The sequence below is a fragment of the Molothrus ater genome, chromosome 16, assembly GCF_012460135.2.
Source record: "Molothrus ater isolate BHLD 08-10-18 breed brown headed cowbird chromosome 16, BPBGC_Mater_1.1, whole genome shotgun sequence".
Classification (NCBI taxonomy): domain Eukaryota; kingdom Metazoa; phylum Chordata; class Aves; order Passeriformes; family Icteridae; genus Molothrus; species Molothrus ater.
In genome coordinates, this window is record NC_050493.2 from 3,391,703 (window position 1) to 3,415,803 (window position 24,101).

General features: G+C 54.3%; 1 protein-coding gene and 1 long non-coding RNA gene across 2 annotated transcripts in view; one reads left to right on the forward strand and one right to left on the reverse strand.

Annotated features, from left to right (window-relative positions):
* Positions 1 to 431: 431 nt before the first annotated feature.
* Positions 432 to 4,780, reverse strand: LOC118692728 (uncharacterized). Its single transcript, XR_004981180.2, has 2 exons — positions 4,645 to 4,780; positions 432 to 2,984 (listed from the first exon to the last, which is right to left on the reverse strand). It is a non-coding gene; the product is annotated as an uncharacterized LOC118692728 (long non-coding RNA).
* A 4,122-nt stretch (positions 4,781 to 8,902) lies between these two features.
* TNRC18 (trinucleotide repeat containing 18) overlaps positions 8,903 to 24,101 on the forward strand; it is a 55,164-nt gene continuing 39,965 nt past the window's right edge. The window contains 1 exon segment of the mRNA XM_036392716.2: positions 8,903 to 9,139. Within this exon segment, the coding sequence (XP_036248609.1) occupies positions 8,938 to 9,139 (202 nt within the window). The 5' untranslated portion in view covers positions 8,903 to 8,937.

Consider the following 24,101-nt stretch of genomic DNA (forward strand, 5'->3'; position numbering starts at 1 on the left):
TCAGCAGCTGAGATCTCCCAGTGTATCTCTCCTTCTCCTCCCCACCCCCAGCATATTTAATTAAAAGTCATTCAGATTCCTTTGAAAGAAAATGTCATCCGTCGACACAATTACACTTTAACTAACCAAAGCTGTTACAGTTCCTATATATATTGGAATCAGGCTGTCGTTATTAGTTCTAAGTAAGTAATTTATTCCCATTATTGTGTTCAAATTACAGGATATTACCCCCTGGGGAAATAATCCTGTTATTTGAAATGTAAAAAAGAATTCACATGGACAACAATGGATTCCTAAATGAACCCAACAACAGCCCCCAATCCCAGTGTGGCATCACTTGCCTCAGATAGGGAAAATATTGAGTTTCTTTCAAAAAGGTTCTTGTCTCCTGTTTTCCTCTTCTCCTGCCCCAGGTAAGAGAAATTCTCCTCTTCTTCAAGTGCATCAATTTATTGAGGGAATCCTGGATGTGAAGGAATTTGGCGGGGAGCATGGGGGAGGCAGATATATGTGTGTAAATATATATAAATTTTTAGTATATATTTATGGGTGTCTCCCCTGAATTTGGTGGTGGGAAGGGAGCCCTGGGAGGGTGGGATGTGAGTGCCCAGCACAGCCCCACGGGTTTCTGCTGGAGCTGGGAGCCTTCGCCTTCCTTCGGGAAAGAGCTGCCGAGGTTCTTTGGAAACGCTGTTCCCTAGATCAAGATCTTCACTGAAGACAAATAACAGCTCGTCTCTGCAACACCCAAACATAAGCAACTAATTTGGACCACCGAAAGGAAAACGGGGGAGGGAAAAAAAAAAAAAAAAGAAAAAAAGAAAAGAAAGAGAAAGAGGAGGAAGAGGAGGGGAGGGAAGAAAATCAGATACACTTGTAACCTGATTACAACAGCCAGCTATGTGTGCAAAATCACAATGCAGCTCTATAATTAAATCTCTCTTTCCCCCTCCTGCCGAGCTCTTTCCTCTAACAGGCGCGGTACAAAAACAGTCGTTAGGACATCAAATTCCAGCTCCGACAAGAGGGGACTTTTTTGTCTATAGCTGCTCGGCTCGTCTTTAAGGAAATAATAATTATAAGCCCAGTGCTGCTGGCTGACGAGCTTTGTGGAGCAGAAAGGGCTCGTCTTGTCCAATCACCCCTTCCCCCCACGCAGAGGGCTGGGAGATGGGAACAGAGATGGGATAGCCCTGGGAGCCAGCCCTGGCCACCCCCTCCTTGTGCTGGATCCAGGGGACAGGAAAGCCTGGGGTCTGACAATGGGCTCAGAGTCACCGAGCCCTGCTGAATCACCTCGTGGGCACCTGCAGTTTGGTGGCACAGGGCACTCCCGGGTGGGTCTGGATGTTTGGGAGTGCACAAAGCACCTGTGAGGGATGTGAGGAGCCAGTGGCTTCAGGGACAGCGGGAGAATTCCTGCCACAGGAGTCTCCCCCTGCCAGATCTGGGCTGTAGGGTGATGAGGGGATGCCATGGAAGGGATCAGGTCAATGAATCCCAAAAGCAGCAGGGAAGGGAGGCCAGCACAGTGGATGGGAGCAGGGGAGCAGTGCTGGCAGCCTTTCCCCAGCCCAGCCTGTTGATTTACTCCACGTTGGTCACAGAGAGCTATTCCCATCCCTGTGACACCCAGCACGTGCTTTTGCTGGCAGCTGCGGGCTGGATTCAGCCTCAGGGACCCAGTTCCTCGAGGGCAGGCTCCTGCTTGCTTCCTCGGGGTATTTCTGGGAACAAGTCTTGCATCCCATCTTCCTTCCCACTGCCAGTCGAGGGCAGGTGTGTTGCGCTCCTTGGAACTGGTGCAGCGACTCACAGGCCGGCGAAGGAAAAAAACCTGGCACCAGGAAACCCTCCAAAAGGCCCCAGAGTGCAAGGTAACCACCAGTGGGACAGGATTTATCCACCACAGCTCGTCCTGGCAGCCAGCACGTGCAGGAGGGCACGACCGAGGGCGGACGCGGGCTTTGCAACGCGCGGCGTGCGACACGGAAACTCAGATGCTGCTCCAATAAAGCTGTGCAGGTTTGGTTTTAATGGCAATTAACAGCTGTTAAAAGGTGAAGGATCTATTCTGCTAACACCCGGTGCTTCTCGTGCCTTTCATGAAGGGATTTGAAAATACATTTGTGAGTGTTAATTTTAAGCCACCCTAACGTACCCCGGGGAGGTGGATGGGTTTACCCTGCTTTCAGGCAGGGAAGCTGAAGCAGGCCAGGGCACAGCGTGGGGATGAGCACTCAGTGCTGGCAGAGGTGGTGAAACCCGTGTCTGGCTCTGGAACAGGGATGGGAGCAAGCCCGGGACCAGCTTTCACCAGCACTTCCCCAGTATTTTATTTTGTGGGGAGATTAACTTGGTGCAAAACCAAAGGCACTCACGAGTTTAACCTTCAGCAGGACCCTCACGCTGGGGGGGGCACGTAGGAAATCGTCTTTCCCTGGGAGATGCTGCAAATCTGGATTTTCCAGTTCCTGGAGGGCTCTGCTTGTTTAAATTAGAAGCAGATAGGAGAGGTGAATTTTAAGAAGGACAGAGCAAAGGCACACAAGTATGCAGTTAACTTCTAAACTTCTTTCTCTGGCTCTCCCGCTGAGTAAATGCTTTAGGAGCTTCAAACCACAGCTTTTAATATCTCCTTAACATGCCCCGCGATTCCTTCCCCCCTGTCAAAACAGCGAGAGCAGCTGTGAATATTTTCCATTTTAGAATGTTTTGTATGCATACGAAAGTACCTGCAGCTCCAGCGGGCTGGGCTAGGGAGAAATGCTGGAGCCAAGGGTATCTATTTTATATCAAACCTTAAAATAGCACATGCTCCTGCCTCTCTCTTGCTCGTGTCCTGCATCCAGGAGGGTATTTTTGATTTAACTGACAGATCAAAGGAAAAAATCCCCAATTTGCTCTGTTGGTGCAGAAGGTCTTGTCATTCCAAGCTCAGCTCACCTGGATGGAGGGTTGTTTTAAACTCCCAAATGCAGAACCTGTAATAGAGGGGTGTTGTATGGGGACTGCAGTTTTGGGGAGGTTTCCCATGCACGTTTCTCCACTAAACCACATTTTTTCCTCTGAAAGGTGTAACTGCCGTTTCCGTGCCTTACAACCAATTTAGCAGCTGATCCGTAGCCAAAAAACGCAGGCAGTAATTACAGCTTTGGGGTTGGTGCTCTTCTCAAAGCTCTCTATGGGTTGTGAATGTCAGCCCTCCTCCTTGCCTATTTTTTCCCCCTGATCTTGGATGAAAAAAACTTGTTATTGGGTAAAAGGGAAAAAAAAAATAAATCCAGCCTGATGTATCCAAGAAGAGCCAGTCTAGCTGTGAAAAAAGCCCAGTACAAGGGCTTGGTGGAGGTCGTGGAAAGCAAAGGGAACCCAGCATAGGGCAGGTCCCAGCACTGGGGGTCCCAGCTCAGGATTTAGGGTGAAAGTGAGTGCACAGGTGGCAGGGCAGGAAAACAGGGTGAGATTGTGCATAAATACCCACCCTCCTGTGCTAGGCAAGGAAAAAAGTCAGTACTTGGACTGTATTTGGACTCAAAACCAGCCTGCTTTGGGATATGTTTGGCTTTAGAACCCCAGAGCTGAGGGATCAGAACTGCTGTGAACTGGGGGGAGGGCACCAACCACATCCCTGTGCACCCCCTGGCCCCTCTCCCTCCTTCCCTGCTCTGGCTGGGATGCTGAGGATGCTGCAGCCCCCAGCTGCTGCCAGGCACTGGCTCCAGCCCCTGGTGGGGGCCGTTGCTTGGGCTCCCCCCTCCATGCAAAGCCCGCTGCCAGGCTGAGCACAAGGGTTATAATCAGCCAGGATTTATGGAGAAAACCGAAATCCTGAGCTGTTCTGGTCATTAATCAGAAATTCTTTGCTCAGTTCCCAAACCGTTTCCCTGGGGATCTCCTCATTGGGACCCCCCCCCCCCACTCCACAGCCCCCTCCCCAGGGGTGGCAGCTCCTTCACTAGGCACAGGGGCTGGGGTGGGGAGAGATCCCAGGCTTTGGAATTATCCAAGCCCCCCCATGGATAAATAAATCACCATGGATGCATTGGAATAAACCCCAGCAGAGCCCCCCTTGCCTTCAAATCCCACCTCTGTCCCTATAGGGTTTTATTTGGGGGGGATGGGACCTTGCTGTCAGACTCGGTTCTGCTTTTAAGATGGGGGGGAAGGAATGAAATCAGGGCAAAGCTTTGCCGACGCGTTGGGATCGTCGCCGTCCACGTTTTAATGTGATTTATGACTGGATTTCTAAATCCAGCCACTGACTGCACGCTTTAAATATAGCTCCAAAAACACCCTGAAAACGTGTAGTAAGCACGTTAGAAACAGCGGGCGGGAAGGATGCACAGCACCCCCCGGCTAAGGATGGGGAACACAGAGGGGCATTCGTGGGGGGAAAAAAAGGGTATTTTGGGGGTGCCCAGCAGATGGGGATGGGGGTCCAGCAGGGCCTGTGGGTGCAGAATCGAGCGCTGGGTTGGCAGCGAAGGGGTGAGTGTCCCCCATCCCCCACACCTTGGCAGCCCCCCCAAAACGGGGGAGATGCATCGGGAGTGGGGGGTTCGGTTTGCTTTGCCTCCCACGTCTCCAGAGAGCCTCCCCAGCTCCCCCCAGCCCCAGATTCCGCTCCCCCCCCCGTCCTACCTGCATCCCGGGAGCGGGGGGCAGTGCCGGGTGTGGGGCTGGGGGCTGCGAGCCCCGCACCGCTCCGCTGCCTCCTGCCCGCTGCCCTCCGCCTCCGCGGGCACCGGGAATGCCGCGTTCGTCCGGGGAGGGGAGAGAAGGCAAGAATGGAAAAAAAAAAAAAAAAAAGAAAAAAAGAAGAAAAACAAAACAAACCAAACCAGGAAGCCAAAACAGCCAAAACAAAACAAAATGGAGAATAAATAGGTGGGGGTGGGGGAGGGAAGGGAAAATAAAAGAAATTTAAGGAAAAAGCGCAAGGGGAGAGTCGGAGGGAGCGGAGCCGGGCGCGCAGGGCGGGAGGGGGGTGCCCCCTCCCCGGGGGGGGGGGCGGGGGGCGGCCCGGGGGCGGGCGGCACCGTGGGAACCTGCCGGGAGCCCGGGGCACCGGGATCGGGACGGGAATGGGATGGGAACGGGAATGGGATGGGGATGGGAATGGGAACTGGGGGCATAACGCGGTGCGGCTGCTCGCGGGACATCCCACCCCCCCCCCCCCCCCTTCCCCGCCCCAATGTTATTTTTAATAAAAATAGGTATTTTTGCAGAAAGAGCTGTTTGCGGCAAAGCTTTGGCGCGGGGCGAAATGCGGGAGCGGCCGCCGCCCCCCGAAATTGCGCGGGGTACTCGCAGCCCCCCCATTTGCGGTGCTGCAGGGGTGGGGGGATTATTGGGGGAAATAATAGGGAAAAAAGCAAGGGTGGCTGGGATTTCATGGGGAAAACGCTGGGAAAACAGGCGCGCCGAAAGGGAAAAATAATAATAATAACAATAATAATAACAATAACAATAATAATTAGAAAAAAGCGTGTGTTACATCGGAAGGGAGCTTTTTTTTTTTCCTTTTTTATTTTGTTTTCCGAGGGTGTTTTGCAGCAGCGATGCCCCAGCCGGGAACTGCTGTACAAGATGGCTCCCGGCCGGGGGAAGGGGAGGAGGAGGAGGAGGAGGAGGAAGGGCTGGAGTTGCAGGGAAGGGGGGGGGCCGTCCCCTCCCGCCCCGCCCGAGCCTGCTTTTTCTATTTTTTATTAGCATTTCCCTGATTTATGACATGCCAACCCCCCGGCCCGGGGACAGCGGCGGGGAGGTCCGGGCGTGAAGGCATTAAACATTTATAAAATATGCTTTTAAAGCCACATAAAAGCGATCAAACCATTTTTTTTTTTTTTTTTACCCCTCACCCCCAATTCCCCCGTTTTTTTTTTTTTTTTTTGGTTTACTAAAGGAGACTGGGAAAAGAAGCGCCCTCCCCTTGGAGGCAGCGGGGTTTGAGCCCTCGCCTCTGACGCAGTTTTGCTCTTAAATATAAATAAAAACATAAATATATATTATTGCTACTTATTATTATTATTTTCGCGTTAAACCAGGGCCTTGAGCAGCGTGAGAGCTTTTCGACGAACTCGATTTTGCTTGGAACGTTTAAAAATAAGCAGATTTTTGGGGCAGTTTATCTTCTTTTTTGGCCGATGTCCCGGTGGGCGCCTCGAAACTCCTGTCCGCGGGCTGGGGGGGGGGGGGGGGGTGACGCTTTATTATTATTATTATTATTACTTTTAATTTAAACCGGATTAAATTAGATTTTTTTTTCCCTCCTCCCCTTTTTCGTTATAAAAGCAGATTTTTGTTTAATTAAGTAAAGACGCGGGGAAGGAGGGGGGGTTTTGGCAGCGATGGGGTGTTCCCCCCCACTTCTCCCCGAGGAATGCTGTGCTGCGCAAAGGGAAAAACACATCAAAAATGGGAGGGGGGGGGAGAAAAATAAATTTAAAATAGAAAGGAAAAAAAAAAAAAAAGGAAAGAAAAGTAAAAGTTGGTGTGGCAGTGCTGGGGGGGCTGCCCCGCTCACAACCGAGAGGGGGGGAGTGTGTGTGTGTCTCCTCCCCCAGCGTCCCTTTTCACCCTATTTTTGAATTTTTGGGGAGGCGGGGCCCGCAGGGAGGGCAGGGGACCCTCCCCCGCTCCCCCGGGCCCTGAAAGGCCGCTTTGTCCGCGGCGGGGCCGTGGGAGAGGGCCCGGCGGCACTTCCCCCTCAGGCCTGCCCGGGCGGGATGAAGGATTTCAGCCGCACAGATAATGAAGGGGTCGCGGGGCGCTCCCCCCTCACGGCCCCGCTCGGCGCGGGGCGCCCGCGGCCGCTCCCCGCCAACCGCCCGCCCGCTCCGGGGGCAGCCTGGAAACAGCAGCGGGAGCGCCGGGGGCGGGGCGAGCGGGGGGCCTGGAAACAGCCGCCTGTTTACCCGCCGCTGAGTGACAGCCCGGCCGGCCAATGGGAAGGCGCAGGGAGGCCGCGGGCCCGCCCCCGCCGCGCCGAGAACAATGCGTGTTTCATAGCCCCGCCGCCGCCGTTTTTCCCTCCCCCATTCCCCCGTTTTTTCCCTCCCTCCCTCCCGCCCCGCGCTCGCGCTCCCCTTTTTTTTTTTTAATAATTTTTTTTTCCTCCCTAATTTTTTTTTGTATTCCTCTCTCTATTTTTTTTTTTTTTTCCCTCCTCTTCCCTTAAGCGCCGCCGAGCCGCGCGCGCGGGGCCGGCCCGGGAAGGGGGGGCTGTGGAGGCGATGCTGCAGCTCGGCGGGGCCCCGCCGCTCCATGGCGCGGCCGCCACCGCGTCGCTCCCGCGCTGCTGCCCCTGAGGAGCGGAGCGGAGCAGCGGAGGAGCCGGGCGGCGGGCAGGGCGGCGAGCCGGCACCCCCCGCCCCAGCCCCGCACCGCCGCCATGCCCCGCGACCAGGCGGCCTGACCGCGCCGAGGTAGGACCCGCACCCGGATCCGCACCCCGAGCCCGGGGCGGCGGTCCCATCTCCCTCCACCCCCCCGGACCCCCCTCTTCCGCCACATCCCTCCCGCTTTTTGCCCCTTTTTAGCCGTTTCCCCCTTTATTGATGAGTTTCCAGCCGGGATCCGGCCGCTCCCGCAGCCCCCGGGGTGAGGCTCGCCCCGAGCAGCCACGCAGGCAGGGTTTAATTAATTTTAAAATCCATTCGAAAATAATTTTTTAAAAGCCCCAACAAAGCAAAGCAGTGAGATTTTTTGGGGGGTATAATTTTACATTTCTCCTCTTTTTCTTTCTTTTTTTTTCTTCTTTTTTTTTTTTTTTTAATCATCCCTCCCCCGCGCTGGAGCACCCGCCCGGGAGCCGGGACGGGCGGCGGGGCCGGAGCGGCGGCTCCCGGGGCTCCGGTAGCGCTTGGAGAGGGTTGGAAGGGGAGAATCTCCACTTTATCCCCGCAGTGTTTATTACTTCTCGCTATCCCGGTGCCAAATACGGCGGGCGAGTGGAGCCTTTCATTAGGCTGCGAGTACAAATATAGATAGTTTTATATATATGGTTGGGTTGGGGTTTTTTGGTTGTTTTTTTTTTTTTTTTTCGCTGTGCCGGGAAGTGATAATACGGGTTTTGTTTTCCCGAGTGAAAGCGGCGCTGCGAAAGGGAAAAATAAAATACCCAGCCCAAACAACAATCCCAGTCGGTGGTTTGGAGCCGTGGGAATGAGCTCCAAAAGAAGCGAGAAACGGGGCTGCCGGAGAGATGCCGCCGCCGGAGCCCGCGGCGGCAGAGAAATAAAGAAAAGGGGGGAAAATAAAAAAAATAAAGAACTGGAAAAAAAAAGGAGAGGGGAAAGAAAGGAAAAAAAGAAATATTTGAGTGGGTGTTGGTTTTGTTGGTTTTTTTTTGGTTGTTATTTTGGGATTTATGTGTTTGCTTTCCGGGGCGAAGTGCAGTGCTGGTCGGTCCCGCCGGAGCCGGGCTGCGGGCGGGCGCTGCCCGGCCCGGCCGGGGCTGCGGCCGTGACAAATGTAACTACTCTTGGGAAAAAAAGTTTAAATTCTTCAAATACTATTTTAAATACTTAGAGGTTTTTTTTGGTTTTTGTCCCTGCCTTTTGCCACAAGTTTTCCTTAGATTTTAAAATTTTTTTCTCCCTGCTTCTTCCCCGTTCTCAACCCTCCACTCCGGGAAGGTGCGGGTGGGTTTGGGGGGGTATTTTTGGGGTGGCTGTGAGTAGGGGGGTATCGGGGCATGTCGTCTCACCGCACCTCCCCCTTCTTTTTCTCCTTTGCAGGCAGCGCCGAGACCGCCGCGCCGGGGCTGGCTCCCTGCACCGCGCCATGGGACGCTTGGACGCCTTATTTTTGAAAACCATCTGATTTTTTGGGGGAGGAGGAGAAGGGGGGTGGGGGGCGGGGGGGGGGGGGCGGGAAGGCGGTGGCGGGCATCGACAGCGATCCGGGAGACTCCGTGAAGCCGGCGAGTGGATGATGGATGGCCGAGATTTCGGGCCCCCCCGCTCGGTGCACGGCCCCCCTCCGCTGCTCTCCGGGCTGGCCATGGAGAGCCACCGCCTGGGAGCCGCCGGCCGCCTGGCCCCCGCCGCCGGGCCCATGGCTGCCGGGCTCCCCGCCGCCCTCCAGCCCGGAAAATTCCTCGCATCGGGCATCAGCCTCCACTCCCACCCGGGTAAGGCTCCGCGGAACCCCCGCGCCTTCCCTGCCTTCCCTCCGCGGCAAACTCGGGATCGGGCTTTACACCCCCCCCACCCCACCACCCCCCCCCCCAAAAAAAAATATAAACATCGTCGTGATAATTCTATATTTATACGCTCGGTGCTTTTTTGCTTGTTTTGCCCAAGTGTTTTCTGCTTCGCGAGGTTTTGATTTGGCGAAAAAAAATAGGGGAATGGGGAAGAAGTACGAAAACAAATAGGGTGATGGTGGAGAAATAAGGGAATGGAGTAAAAAATAAGAGAATACAGGGAAAAAATCGCGCCTATCCGATAAAAGTCCCCCCTTTCCCCCCTTGCATCGTACGGTTTTGTTGGCACTGAGGAAAATCCCCGCCGCGGCGGCTGCGGAATAAATCCGGGGAATAAATCCGATTTTCGGGAAAGCTGGGAGAGGCGCAGATCGGGTTGCGGAGGACGGGACTGCGCTGCCCGGTGCTGCGCTTCCCGAACAGCCAAATAAAACATCCCTGGGCTGGGAAAAAGGGATAAAATGGGCTCTTTTGGTGATTTCTTGCCCGGTGCAGCCCGAGCCCCGCTGAGGTCCCGCTGCCCCCGGGTAGCGCTGCCGGCACCGCTGGTTTTGATGTTTTTTTTCCTTTTCTTTTTTTTTTTTTTTTTCTCCGCAATTCTTATTTTTTAAACCCGTGAACAAAGCTTCCATGCAATGTACAGTGACTGCTCCCTCCTTGAATTTTTTAATTTTTTCCCCCTTCTCGACGCATTTCATCCTCGGGCAGCCCCACGGCTGCATATCCATTATTAAAAAAAAAAAAAAAAAAAGTAGACGCTGAAATATACGCAGTTTCTTTCTTCCCCCCCAGTCAGTTTTTCATTTATTTGTTTAAATTACTTTTGGTTTTAGGAGGCTTTTCATTTTTTTCCCCTTTCCCGAGCTCCCTTTCCCAGCGGCTCGCAGAGTCCGGCGCTGCTGGGAGGACGCTGCCGCACTCTCCTGCCCACGGTCCTGTAGGAGGACACAAGGGATTTCTGACCGTTTGATTTCCCTCCCTGGCTCTATTTTAAATTTTTTTTTTTCCGCTTTCTTTCCCCTGGGCGTGGAGAGGTGACTCGGAGTTTACTTTAGGCGTTGGGAGGGTGACAGGTTTTGCAATAATAAACCTGCTTTTCTCCCAGCCGCCCGGGATGAATGACTTTGAAATTTGCAAACCTGATTGCCAACATCTGCAGAGAAGGAAGCAGCCTGAATCGAGGGAAAAAGATTTATTAGTTTTAGACTAGGTGGCAGTGCCAATTTCCCAGGTGCTAAGAGGAGAGGTGTAAAGCGAGCGGGGGCTATGAAGCCAAGCACATGGGCAAACACCTTATTTTTTCCTTACCTTTTGTCTTTTTTTTTCCCTCCTTTTTTTTCCCCCCTGGTTATTTTTTCCCCCTCTCCTCCACCTCCTACTGCAGTAGAATATGATCTTTGCAAAAATTCATCTGGACAATCTCAAGCCAATCTGAGTGGGGGTTCTTGGTATTTTTTAAATTATTCTTATTTTTTATTGGGTAATTTTTTTCTTTTCTTTTCTTTTTTTTTTTTTTTTTTTTTAAGTTTTATTTCTCCTCCCAAAGTTTCCTTTTCTGAAATCCAGGCAGGTCAGGAGGGAGGCACAGAGCTCTGGTCTGCTGACCAAGCTGACCAAGCTCCGTGATGCCGTCTGGAAGCTTTCCTGCCACACTGGGAGAAAGCCTCAGATTTGGGTCCCCTCACAGAGGGAGTGGGGTGTGTGATACCTCCAATTCTTTCTTATTGCGTTCTTATTTTATTTTTAAAATTATTTTTATTTTCCTTTTTCTGGGAATTGCTTGAAATCCCCTGTCCCTGCACCTCAGTGGTGCCCGGTCTCCCCATCCACTCCCCGGCACGATCCTCGCAAAGCTCGGCTTTGTCACGGCAATTCCCTGTCAGGCTAAACTCCATTAAAAAGATCTGTACAATTAACAGCTGAAACTCCCATTAAACCACAGCAGCGGGATAGGCAGGGATATTTTTTTGTTGTTGTTGTTTTTTTACGGCTTTAACAATATCGCCTGAAATGATGATTGCTTCCTGCTACCGAGGGGCCCTTTGTAGGTTTGCGTTCGCAGTGCTGTTGGTGTGTGGTTTTGGTGGGTTTTTTTTGTTGTTGTTGTGTTTTTTGGGGGGTTTGTTTTGTTTTTAGGAGGGGTGGAACGCAAAGGCTTGTGCAAGGGGTTAAGAAAAGTGGGCAGGAGGCGAAGCCTTTAAATAGAGCCAGTTCAAACCGATCCTTAAATACCGCCGGGCTGAAGAAAGAGACTCTTGAATCCGTCCCAGCGTCCTCCGAAAATAAATACGCCCCTGTAAAAATAGCACGATTGGCCATATTTGAGAATCCAGTTATGGCCGGCACCGACTCCTTGTTTTTCCCGTACCTTCTGCTCATTCCGGCAGCCGGGCTCTGCCCCAGCGCCAAAGCACGGGCGCCTGGGCTGTGTCCAGTGACCCCTGGACCCTCGGCTCCTCTCGGGGGGATTCCTGCTCCATGGTGGGGATTTCTGCTCCATGTCCCGCTGCCGTGCGGGCGGGGGGGACACAGGCACAGAAGCCCCTTTGTTGGAAGCGCAAGGAGGGAGGAGTGAGCTGGAGGCCAAGGCGGGAGCTGAGCCGGGGATGCCGTTCCCTGTCCCCCCTGTACTGTGCAGCATCGCCATCTCCCCATCCCCGAGGAGGGCAGGGAGTGCTCCCCCGATGGGCTTTGCAGAGGGATAGCGGAGGAAAGGGACTGTTTGCTATGGAATTTCATGCCTGGAGCTTGCTGGAAGGCTTAAAAAAAGGCTGCAATTGATGGAATGAGGTAGCCGAGTCCATTAAAGCAAGGGCTCGGTCTGCTCTGCAGCAGCTCAAAATAGGGAGGTTTATCGTTTTGTTCCTTCCCTGTGCCACTGTCTTTGGGTCCTGCTCTGTGCTCCATCCCGGAGGAGCGTGTTGTTCTTGGCAGGCTCTGTGTTTTGGGGAAGGTGGAAAAGGCTCCCTCGGATACAATTGGGAAGGGCTGCTCTGGTACCGTGTCCCTGCCAGGCAGCAGCGGGGCTGTGTGTGAGCAAGGATCACCCATACCCAAAAAAAAGACTCTCAGAGTTTAAAAGAATATTAATACTAATTAATAAAAATGTGCTTTTCGCTCTGTGCTGAGGCATCTTTTCTTGGGTGGGGGGGCTGCAGGAACAGATCTGTGTTTGTATAAAAGGATGCTTAGTCTCTTCCATTGAAGTATCCTTCAGAAACACTTTTCAGTGCTCAGGAAAAGGGACACACCACTATGAGCAGGGCTGACTAAATCCAGCTCCAAAGCAGTGGCTGGATGGAAAGCGGGCAGACAGAGGGGAGAGATTTTGGTTTCCCTGCTTTTCTACTTCACATTAGCAAGTGCATTCAAATGCAGGGATTTAAGGCAGATTGGAGACCGTCCTTGCTTCCAGGCCTGCTGTGCCCAGGGAGAAGTTTTCCAGACAGCTGGGCCAGGTAGGAGAATAGGAAAATAAATAAAAATACCCTTCCATCCCCCAGGACAGCGCTGCTGTGCCAGCAAAATCCCGCTGTAGCCATCCTTATAATGGCAAAATGGTGCTTCTGCTGAGCCCGCAGATTTTGCAGGAGGCCTTGCTGTCGGCAATGCCAGTGGAAGCACAATTCACTCATCAAACTGCATCCATGCTAAACTTGCTTTGCTGATAGAGAGGCTGGGATAGCGTGGATTGGGCACTGGAGCAATCCTTACCCCGCTGCTCCGTGTTTCTCTGAGCGGTATGGCTCCCGGACCCACGGTGGGATTTTACCTCTGGTTTGGCACAGCTCTTTTGGGTCCTGTTTTGATGCTGCAAGGAAAATACCATCGGTGTTTAATGGCCCTTGAAATCGTGGTTCCCCCTCCCTGCCTGCCCAAGGGGTGGTGCAGGGGGTTCCTTGGGGCAGGGGCTCGGTGTAACACCGGGAGGAATGCGGCCAGCCCGCAGACCTGCCTGGGAGGATGCCTCCCCTCCCTTGGGGCCCTGGTGAAACGAGATGCTTTTTGAGACCTGTTTCCAGGCAGAGCAGGGAGTGTGCCTGTCCCGGTGGGGCTCGGGGAGGTGGTGCTGGGCAGTGATGTTGTGCTGGGTCCCGTCACACTCCGCTCTTCACACCCGGCATCCCCGGGGGTGGAGGAAGTGCTCGGCCATGGAGTGATGTCCCTGCAGCTCCCTCGGGCTGGCGGCCAACTCGTAGGCTGTGAGGAAGGCAGGAGTGGTGTCTGGGCTGAAATGGTGGTGGATTTGTGCATTTTTGGGAGTCTCCCACCCTGAGCTGCTGTGTTTCTCTGATGTCCCAGTGATTTTTCCCAAGGTCCTGGTGGGCTGTGGGGTTGCATTTCCATCCTTCAGGAGCAGTGGGAAGGAATGTCCAGCCTGTGCTGCACGCTCCATTGAAGTGCCCATCCCAAGCAGTGGTAGCTGGTAGGGATGTTGGGCTTGGAATGTGGACAAGAGCCCAAGGGCCAATGTGGTGATGTAAACTTGCTCGGAGCAAGGTCCTGTGGGATCCTCTGCAGTGTGAGGATTTCCAACACCTTCCCAGGTGAATGGGCAGGAGTCTGTCTCTGCCTCTGGTAACACAAGGCTGGTGTCATTTATTAGTGTGGTTTCTAGCAGCCTTTCTCCCACTTGGAGCGAGACTTGCCTCCTACCCTGTACAGAGTCTCCTTGGTAGGGTTGGAAAACCACGGGTCCCATCCCTGACTGATGGTGTGCCAGAGAAAATCTGATCTGGAGGAAGAGCCGGCACTAGAAATCCTAGCCGGGGGTGGCACGGGGCACTGGGCAGGTCCCTGGTGTTGGGGACAAGCTCCTGCTCTTTCCCAGCAGAACAGCTGTTGGAGAAATGGAAATCGCTGGGAATTAATCTCACTGCAGACGCGGTTAGCAGAGCAGGGCTTTCGTAAGGGAAATTTTAGATCTCCTTCCTAGGATAACCCAGGGTAAAGCTGAAATTAGTTTATAATTATATAGTAAATAATCCCCCATCTTGTCATTTCACCATCTTCTGATGAATATGGAAATGAACATTGTTAATGGGAATTAACGTCATTATGGCAGCCTGCCAGGTGAGCGCCTCGCGGTTCGGCCGCGGCTGCGACCAGCGCGAGGGTGTCGGATCACCTCCCCGAGCTGGGGTTAGCGCCCGACGAGTCCAAACAAGGCCCCGTGTGTTTTCACCGTGTACTAAACTGGTCCAGTTAAAGCTCCAGGCAGGAGGTGGTGCAGGGAATCGGGGCCAGCCTGGCATGTGCTGACACGAAAGCTGCCGTGCCGGGACGAGGAGATGTTGGTCTGGGTTAGGTAACGCGATCCAGCATCGCCTGCTCAAGGTGCCGAGGACAAGGGAGTGCTTTGTTCAGCCTCGCTGCTGAAACGGAGAGCACGCTGCGCCCTGAACAACCTGAAAATACAGGCATGATGGAGGAGCTGAGCCCTGAGCTCCCTGCCCGCTGGAGCCGTGGTGAGGGAGCAGTGCCGTGTCCAGCTGCACAGCCTCTCGCTGGCTTTTCCAGCTGGGGATGCTCTTTGAAATCCAAAGTTTGGGAGGGGACCGCTCCGGTGTGGCTGCCTCACCCTCGCCACCAGGATTTGGCGGTTTCCTCCCATCCCTGTGTTTCTGGCTGGCTTCACTCCGGGATGCCACAGCTGGATGTCTGCAGGCATCGCCACTCACCCACCGCCACCGTCCCTCTCTGTTGTTTATTTGCTTTGCTTATTGTTTGCTTCTCCCCAGCTCTTAAACACCAGGGGGACAGCAACCACCCAGCCCCTTTAGCTCGGTCCCCGTGGTGGGCGCTGGCTGGGGCCGCGTGGCAGGAGCCCCCGGTGCAGCAGTGACAGTTGGGCTCGCTCCCCACGCCGCCAGGATCAGCTGCTGGGTGCACAATATGCTCCCGTTTTCCTCTCCAGCTGTTGCTGCTGACGGTTATGGGAAGCGAAAGGTAGTTGAGAGTTTGGCAGCGCTAAATCAGGGAAGTGATGGGCAGAAAGGAGGGGCTGAGCGGGGGGGGTTCAGTGTGTCTGAAGCTGGGTTTTGTTTAAATCCAGCCAGATTGAAATAGTGGCAAAAGGATTGAAGTGACCTTGGGAATAAATTTTATTGCCGGCGTAGCAGTGGCCAAAGAGCCATTTTGAGGGAGCTGGATGCAGGCAGGCAAGCCAAACATGGTGGGCTTGGAGCAAGGGAAGGAGCAGTATTCAGAAGGGATTATGTCTTTTTAGAGGAATAACAGAAATTTTAAGGCACTCAGCTCTGTCTCTCTGGAGCTGTATCCCCGGCAACTTCTGCAAAGGTTGCTGCTGCTTCTGCCTCCATCCATCTTATCCTGATACATCCCTGCCAGCAAAGACCAACATCCCTTCGGTAGTTGGATGTATTGCTCCTCATTCCCTTCATGCCCCCATCCCTTCTCAGCAGAATTCCCTGTGACTTGAATATGCTTTTAACACATTTGGTTTAATTGCTTTTAATTAAAAAAAATATTTAAAATATTAACAGCAGTGGCCATTGTGCTGGGGAGGAAGGGTTTTGGAGGGATTGGGCTGCGTGCTGCTCGCAGGCAGCGTGTGTGTGGATGAAGCAGCTCCCGTGTTATCGCCAGGCAGTGTGTGTCATCCCGGTGTTTGTGTCCTGCTTTGCTGGGCGTGGGGACATCCCACACGCCGTGTCACACACAAGCCAGGCAGGCAGTGCTCCAGCGAGGAGAGATCCGGGCGGGTGAGTAAGGAAGGGTGCAGGCACCTTGCCGGGTGCCTGTGGAGCCCGGCTCCGCTCGGATGGGCAGGGCACGCTGTGCCAGGCTCCTGGAGTGTGCGGCGTGCCGGGGTTTCCCTTTGCAATCCCGGCGCTGCAGCAGGGCTTTCTCCCTAATGAGATTAGTGACACAAAGCAGTAATTCTTCTGCTACTTTTAATGGATGTTCGGGGTTTGTGCGGAATCGGAAATTCCGACTTTCATCAGATGAGTCCTCTCTGTGACTATTTTGTGGACACATCTTCCCTTCCTTGGCTTCAAGGCTGACAGTCATATTGGCACAAGTGTTTCAGGCTTTCCTCTTCTGTCCCCCGGACATGGTGGATTTTATCTGTGTCCTGCTTTGAATCTCGCCATCATCCCAAGCTGCTTCCATCTTGTAGAGGACACAAAAGCTTGGTGGCCTTCTTTGGATACACTAAATGCAGCTGGGAGAAGGGAGAAGTGCAAAAGTCACTCTTGGACCATTTTTGCAGGTACTCCTTGGTCTCCCTGGTTGACACGTGCAAGCACATACGTGTGTGTATGTGCATATATAGGGCACCCATGTAGTGCCTCACCTGATGGAGGGCCGGCCTTCCCTGCCTGGTGTCATCGGGGCCAGCTTGGCAATTTGTCAAGAGCCCAAGGGCTTCACTTCAATTTGAATGCAGATTTGCATAATTCATCAGGAATTAAACCACACTGCCATAATATTTGCCCATGCATTTATCTCCCATTATCAGCAGTGGGGAGGTGTGGGGTCCTGGGCGATTGCTGGCCACAGATACACCTTTGCTTCATGGTTCAGTGCTTTTTCAGTGCAGAAAAGGTGACATGGCCCAATGTTCAAGAGAGTGTGGGAAGGGCAGGAGCATCTGGAAGGGAAAAAGCTGAGTGTGGGGTCAAGAGGAGAAGCTTGGCAGAGGCTGAGATTTTGAGCCTGGTTTCCCAAGGAAAAGATTGTTACGAGATTGTGATCTGTGTGTGGATCCCTTTCTTCCACCCCCAAATACCTGCAGCCTGTCACTGAATTTTTCCCAGGGTGGTTTCAGTCCCTGCAGGTGCTGTTTAAGTAAGTGCTGGGCTTTGGGAGAGGGATGCATTCACTCCTGTGGCACACAGAGCAGCACATCCTGATCTAGGAGCATCCAGCTTTACCATGCACTCACTGTGTCCTGGCTATGCTGTATCCAAGGGGAATCACGAAGCCAGAGCTGATGAATTCGTTTGGGTCATTGGCAATGTCCTTGCTGCAGCCCTGGGCTGTTTCTCGGAGCTGATCCCCTCTTGCTGCTGGTCCCCTGTGTTGAGCTCAGTGACTGCTGAGCACACAGGCAGTGGTGATGTGGTGCCCAGGTCTGATTGTGGGGCTGTGCCTCAGTTTTGCCTCACAGTGCCACCCCCTTTGCCAAGCACCCCGAGAGGTGCTGAGCCGCAGCAGCCGCTTTGCAGACGAGAGGGTTTAAAATAAGCAGCGGCGGAGGCTGCGTCTCCCGGGCTTTGAGTCATCCCGGCTCGTGCTGACTGCGCCTGGCAGGAGCCTGGGAGGCAAAACAAACCCACATCCAGCTGCCACCTCCCCGCCAGATGTTCGTGGTGGGGTGGCTGGTTGGGTTTCGGTGGTGGGATCCACCAGCGGAGCAGATGGAGCTGCTGCAGGGAGATGCCACCTCTCTGGTGGCTGCGGTGAAACCCTGGTGGAACTGGTGGCCTGGGGCATTTCCCAGCTTGGGGACTTGCAGTTGGGCCACGGGGAGGAAGGGGTGAGATGAGCAGCACTGCTCTGGCACTGTGCAGGCCTGGGTTTGCAGGATGGAGGGTGCTGAGGCTCCTTCCAGCACTCCTGACCTTGGGCGTGGTGGGACTGTTCTGGCTGTGAGCTGTCGCTGTGCTGGACAGGAGGACAGGCAGGGAGGAACCCAGGGGGGATCCTGCTGTGAACCCCTTCTCACCACCCCAGGCAGAGGTAGGGCAGCCAGGGCAGTGGGTGTCTGTGGCCAGTGATGGGAAGCAGAGGAGAGGAGCAGGCAGGTGGCATTTACCTTTCCGTGGGCACCTGGTGTGTGTCCAGGGCTGGTGCTGCCCATCACACAGCAGTTTAATTTCTCAATGGGAGGGCAGGGAGATGATGCTGCACAGTCCCATTTAACCTGCTAGTGACCTGATCTTAAGTCATTGTGGCTGAAAATAGACCGTGTTCCCTCCAGGGCACGGCTAATGGTGCTGGGAAAGCTGGGATCTCTCTTTGAAGGCTGATTTAATTGCTTCTGGCAGGCACTCGGTGCAGGTGATGTGGGGACCAGCGCTGGTGCCATCCCACAATAACCTCCCCCACCGAGCTCCTGAAGCTCTCCTGGCTCTGGCAGGGAAGGATAACGAGCTCTTTTCTAATGAAGGCACGGACAGTGCGTGGGTGGTGCCTGGTTAAATAAGCGGGCAGGGCTCAGGGAGGGGGGGCTCACTTGTTTGTATCATCTTCTGCACTGAGTTTGGGTGATTAAAAAAAAAAATTAAAATGGGATGGGTTAAATTTCTGTGCTTAGGAAGGAGGGGGAGCACCTGTAATAAAAGTGTGCATCCAGTGCCAGGAGCAGAGTCAGCCTTAGGGCCCCTGTGCTGGACACCAGTGGGTAAGGAATCTTCAATATGATGAAGGATGAACCAGAGCAAAGGCATTTTCATGCTGTCCTAGAAAATCAGGAGAAAGGCAAGGCTGCAATCTAGCAGCCAGGTTCTGCATTCCTGGGGATTCTGCTAATCAGTTTGAGAGTTAAAATTATTATTTTTTCAATTTCCATACGGCATTTGAGTAAATGTGCTGCTGAAGACTCCATGGTGTCACTCCTTGCTGTTTAAGGAGAGCTGTGTGGTTGTGTAGTGAGAACCTGGAGGTTTTGGTGGACCCCTGTTGGGGTGTCAGGTTTAATTATGCCAGTGGAAAAGGAGAGACATCCGATGTGGTGGGGGATTTCAGGCTGGGGGCATGTGGGAGAGGCTTCTGCTGTAGCAGCTGGCAGTGACCCAGGATTGTTGACGCTGGTTTGAGTGTCAGGATTAGTGTGGGACCAGATCGCTGCTTCCCAGACCTCGTGTTTCAGGCTGGGTGGACTGGCTGCACATCATGTCAAGAATCCCACTGGGATGGTTTCCATCCTGACCCCTCCAGTGTGAGGAAAGGCCACCTTCACTTTGCCAGAGTGATTTGTGTCCCCACCTGGGTGGCTTCTTGCTGTTCCCATGGAGATGCTGTTAATGGGGAGATGGTGGGTGACCTTTTGGGGGATCTTCAGAGTGTCCTGTTGGTGTCCTTTTCCTGAGGCACTGGCATACCTTGGATTGCCTTTAGTTGGTTGCATGGTGGAAACTAAGTCTCCAGGACATTGGAGCAGAACCAGGCATGAGCACCAGTCCCTTGAGCCACTTCCCATTTTCTCCTCCCCTGCCATCTCCAGGCTGTTGGGGCTGTTCCAGCTCCTGGGTGAGGAGGTGAGCGGCAGAGCTCACCCTGATGTTATTTATTTCCATGGAAGCAGGAAACCCTCCCATGCCCTGTGCTGACACCCTGCCCTTCAGTATCCTGTGGCTGTGGGGGGCTGGTGATTCACCACGAGGGTGACACGGCAGGAAAATCACGGCATCGCACGGGCACGGGGGGAATGGCTGCGGGTGGGCTGGTCGGAAAGCTGGCGCGAGCGCGCAGCGTTCCTGCGCTGACGCAGCTGCGAGTGATAGTAAATATTGAGCAAGAGCCACTTAAAAATAAAGCAGCCTGGACACAGATTCCCACGTGGAATAAAATAAAATTAAAAGAAACAATAGAGGGATGTGCTGAGCTGGAGGGAGAATTCGCCTTGGCTTTTAAGGTAGTGATTTTTGCAGCTGAAAGAAAGCGGCACGGTGCTGTTCAAGCCAGCAGAGTCTGGGAGTGTGGACCCCCTGCCTGAGGATGCTGTCTCCGAGCTCACCAGGGCCCTTAGAAGATTAAATGGGGAGTTAAATTGCCCTGGCTGTTCTGGATCCCGGGGATGGGATCGAAGGCTTTCAGGGGATGCAGAGAATTGAGGCTGTAAATTAGGGCTTTGAAGCTACTGCCAGTCCCGTGGCATGGGGCGTAAATACGGCTTTTGGGGCGGTTTTTGGCGCGGAGAGTGGTGGGTTGTGACAGCAGCTTGTGGCTGCTGGGGACAGGGATAGGGACCAGCCACCGCTGGAGTCCAGGCACATCTGATCCCGGAGCTTTGGTTTCAGCCCGGCATGTTCAGGGGCTCGTATCGCTGGTGTCTCGTGCATGGCACAGAGTCAAAGCGGCTCCGGTGCCTCTGGTGTCACTGGAGCTGCCCCGGCAGGCAGGGGAGGAGGTGGCAAAGATTTACACTGTCAGCACTCCGGCTCGCAGCTGTTTTCAGCCATAAATGTGTGCATGCGGAATTGCTGCGGCTGTGCCTCACCGAGCTGCACGGGGCAGAGATGGGGAGGTGTGTGCTGCTGGAGGGGGAGCCCGGAAAGTCTTTCCTGGGAATCTGCTGCTTGTGCAGGGAGAGGATAAGGGATGCACCGATGGTGGTAAGCACAGGCAGCTGTGTGGTCCGTCCTGCTGGTGGTGGGAAGGTACTCACTGTGCTTGGACCTTCCCTGCTTTCCTCCCTCCCTCCCTGCCGGGGAGGACGTAAGCATTTATCCAGCTGTTTGTGGTGTGGACTGTTGTCCCAGTTGGCTGCCTGTGAGGCACTGCGGGCCGGACTGGGGAAGAGGTGATTGTGTTCCTGGCCAAGGGCGGCTGCAGCTCCTGCTCTGTGCTGTGCCCAGCATCCCGCTGAGAACTGGCTGCAGCCGGGCTGCAAATCTCCCTTGAGTGCCCAGAGTTCAAAACATCCCATGGAAATAAACCCAAATTCTCACTGCTGTGTTTCCCAGCCCTGCTGCGCTCATATTGGAGGGTCCAAGGGGGTCAGGCTTTATAGCTCAGGCTCTTCGGTGGCCATAGCCCCTTGCAGAGCGCTGCGTGGTGCCAGCCTGAGTCCTGGCAATGTGTTCATCCATCATGGCCCAGGGAGGATGGGGAGAGATGCTGGCAGTTGGAAATATTTCATAAGTGGCAGAAATGTATAACGGGCAGATGGGGCTGATGGGGGAGAATTACTTCACTTCTCCCGGGGTGCTGGAGGCTACTGGTCTTCCGGTGCCAGGGCTGTGGCTTCTCAGACAAGGATGGCTTGTGCCCAGGGCTCAGCTTCAGGGTGTGCTTTGCAGCCAGCAGTGCACGTGGCCACCTGTTATCCCACACCAGCCAACAGGACTTGATTAAAGGTCTTTTCCAACTGGAAAGCTGTCCCGAGGCATGAGCAGTGGCTTTGTGGATGCTGCTTCTCTCTGGTGTGCTGGTGCTCTGGGTTAGTTTGGAAACATGGAACCAGACTGGGAGAGTGAATTCCCCATTGAGTGGTGTCTCCATGTTGCTCCCACTTGCTGCCCTTCACCCTTTGTGGGTGTCCAAGTGAGCTGTCCCCTCTGTAGCATGTTGGCAGCATGGGGATGCTGAAGGTGCCAGCCAGTCACCTACAGCTGAGGAGGGGTGGAGCAGCTTTCCCAGTGCTGGCACACACTCGTGTCACCTCAGGCGTGTAGCCTGGCTCATTGGCCAGAGCTATGTCCATGGGGGAGATATGTTCAGTTCCAGCATGTTGCTTCCAGCATGCCCTCCTCCTGTCTGGCTCTTTCACAACCCGGGCTTGACTGACTTGTCCAGCTGGGACCGAATTTTAGGCTTGAAGTGTGAGGGGCCAAGTTGGAGAAAGCCCCACAGGTTTAAAACTCCTGGTGACCAGTGGCAGCCCCTTCTGCTGCAGGCATGGCCACCCGCCTTCTTCCCCCAGCTCTGCCTGCCGGTGCTTTCTGTCAGCTCCCTCCTCACAGGGACCTTTGGCAACCCCAAGCGGGCTGAGCACGTGGGGTCTGTTTCCCTCCCACTTCCCCCAGCGTGACCTCCAGCCTCCAGACGTTTGGTGTGTGGTTTGTGCGGTCGCTGCTATCTCATCTCCCCATCGGTCACGTCCCCTCTCGGTGGTGACTCACCCGAGGCCGTACCTCTTCCCCCGAACCCGTGCCGTTTTGGAGAGCTGAGCAAAGATGAAGAAGATGTTTTCAAGTGGGCTGACACATCTGCACCCGCCAAGTTCCTCTAATAACAGCCCTTAGTGATTTATGTCTCAATTGTGCAAAACAGATATGTTTTATAATCTTGGAGCTGGAAGGGAGGAGGGCAGGTGTGCTCATCCACTGCAGCAACTGGAGCATCACAGGGGTTGCATTTTGGCTGCCGGCTATAGGGATAAAGTGGTTTGAGGGACCATCTCTGTGCCTTTTACCCCCAGAGCTGGGCTGCTTTGGATCATGTGTGTCCCTGCTGGCATGACAAAAGTTTTGGTGGTGCTTTTCCCAGGCGGTCAGAGGCCGAGCTAATGGGCACACGCATGTGTTTGGCGTGGTGTAACTTGGCAGGGCAGTGGGGGCACAGCCAGTCTGGGCTTGGCAGCGTTGCCAACTCGCACCTCCCTGCCTGTGCTGCGGTGCCAGACCGCCTCTGGGCAAGCACTCGGCTGGAGGAGCGTGGCTCAGCCTGCCGAGACCTGTTGGCGTGTCCGTGGGCAAAGCGGATCTTGTGCTGCTTCAGCAAACACTCTGGCCCCAGGCAGATGGAGATGGTTGTGGTTTCCCCTTTTCCCCTCCCTTTCTCCTGGCAGATGCCCATGGTTGGGGTGAGCTGTGCGTTGCTCACTGCGGTAGAATTTCTCCCCTTGGCATCGCTTTCTGGCACAGAGATCCAAGGAGGCAGCGACTCACCCGCGGCCGCCTCCTGCGAGCGCAGCTCCTCAGCACATGGAGGAGCAGCTTCACCTCCAGGTCCTGCCCAGGGCACTGGGGCAGCAGGTTCTGGGCTCCGTGTGAGTCGTACGCCAGCAGCCTGTCAGCGTGGCTGCTGGAGGGCTCTACGGAGGAAGGGATGTTCTGGCAGTGCCTCAAGGCTGGATTTGCATTGGGTTCATCCCCAGGAAAGCTGTGGTTCGGATTCCTCCTCCCTACTCCAGCTCTGATTCCTGGCAGGGAAGAAGCCAGGTAAATACAGCCTGTGCAGCTTCTTCAGGCACTTTGCAAGGGGAAAAACAGTGTCACTGGTAGACCCGAGGCTGGAGTTCGAGCAGTTCTTTGGTTTTGTTGCTGGTCAGCTGCACGGGGCACCAAGTCATTGCACCTGCCTGTGCCTCAGTTTGTCAACCTGCAGAGCTTTGGAATGTGCTTTGAGCTCCTGTGCTGGGCTTATGCCTCTCCAAGGAACAGCAGCTGTGGGCTTCTGGGTGTTACTGGGAAGAGCTGCCAGGTGTGAGGTGGCTTTGGTGGTTGGCTTTGGTGGCATCAGCTCAGTTCTGCTGCTGTTTCCCAGCTGGCATGGTGGCACTGCCCTGCTAGCTTCCCAACCTGTCCGTCTAAACCAAGTGTTCCCATCTTGGACACTTTGCATTCCTTCTCCTCCTCCTGCAGCCCCGAGCTGAGGCTGGGTCACTGTCGCAGGATGTGATGATGCTGACTGGGGAGGAAGCCCCAGAACGTTTGGGGCTGGGACTGAGCCTGGACAGGATATGATGCTGAAAGCAGGGAGATGCCCTCATAGAACCAGGGATGTAACTGGTACCAAAATGCCTCTTTGGGTATCAGTAACTTAAGCTCTGTGCAGGTGTCCCTGTTCCTGATGGCAGTGCTGGAGTGTGTCCCTTCCCTGGAGCCCTGCAGGTGGCTTCATGTCCTTGCACCACATGCAAGTGGGGACATGCCATGGGCATCTGTGCACAGTGGTGTCTGCAGCACGGGATGTGTCTCACCGTGTTCCCTGTGCTGGTGTTTCCTCCTGCTGGAGCAGCTGCAGCTGGGATTGATGCCTGGCTGGGAGAAGGAGCTCACGTGGGGATGTCTGTGGCCAGAGCCTCCGGGCTGCTATGGCATGGGGTGCTCCAGGGGCTTTGCCATGCTGCAGCCATGTGCTCTGCCAGATGGGACTGGTGTTCCCTTGGAAATGTGTCGCTCCTGCTCCAGATGCTGGCTCATTGCCAGCCCAGTCCTGCCGGAGTGGTGACAGTGACACGGCTGAGGCA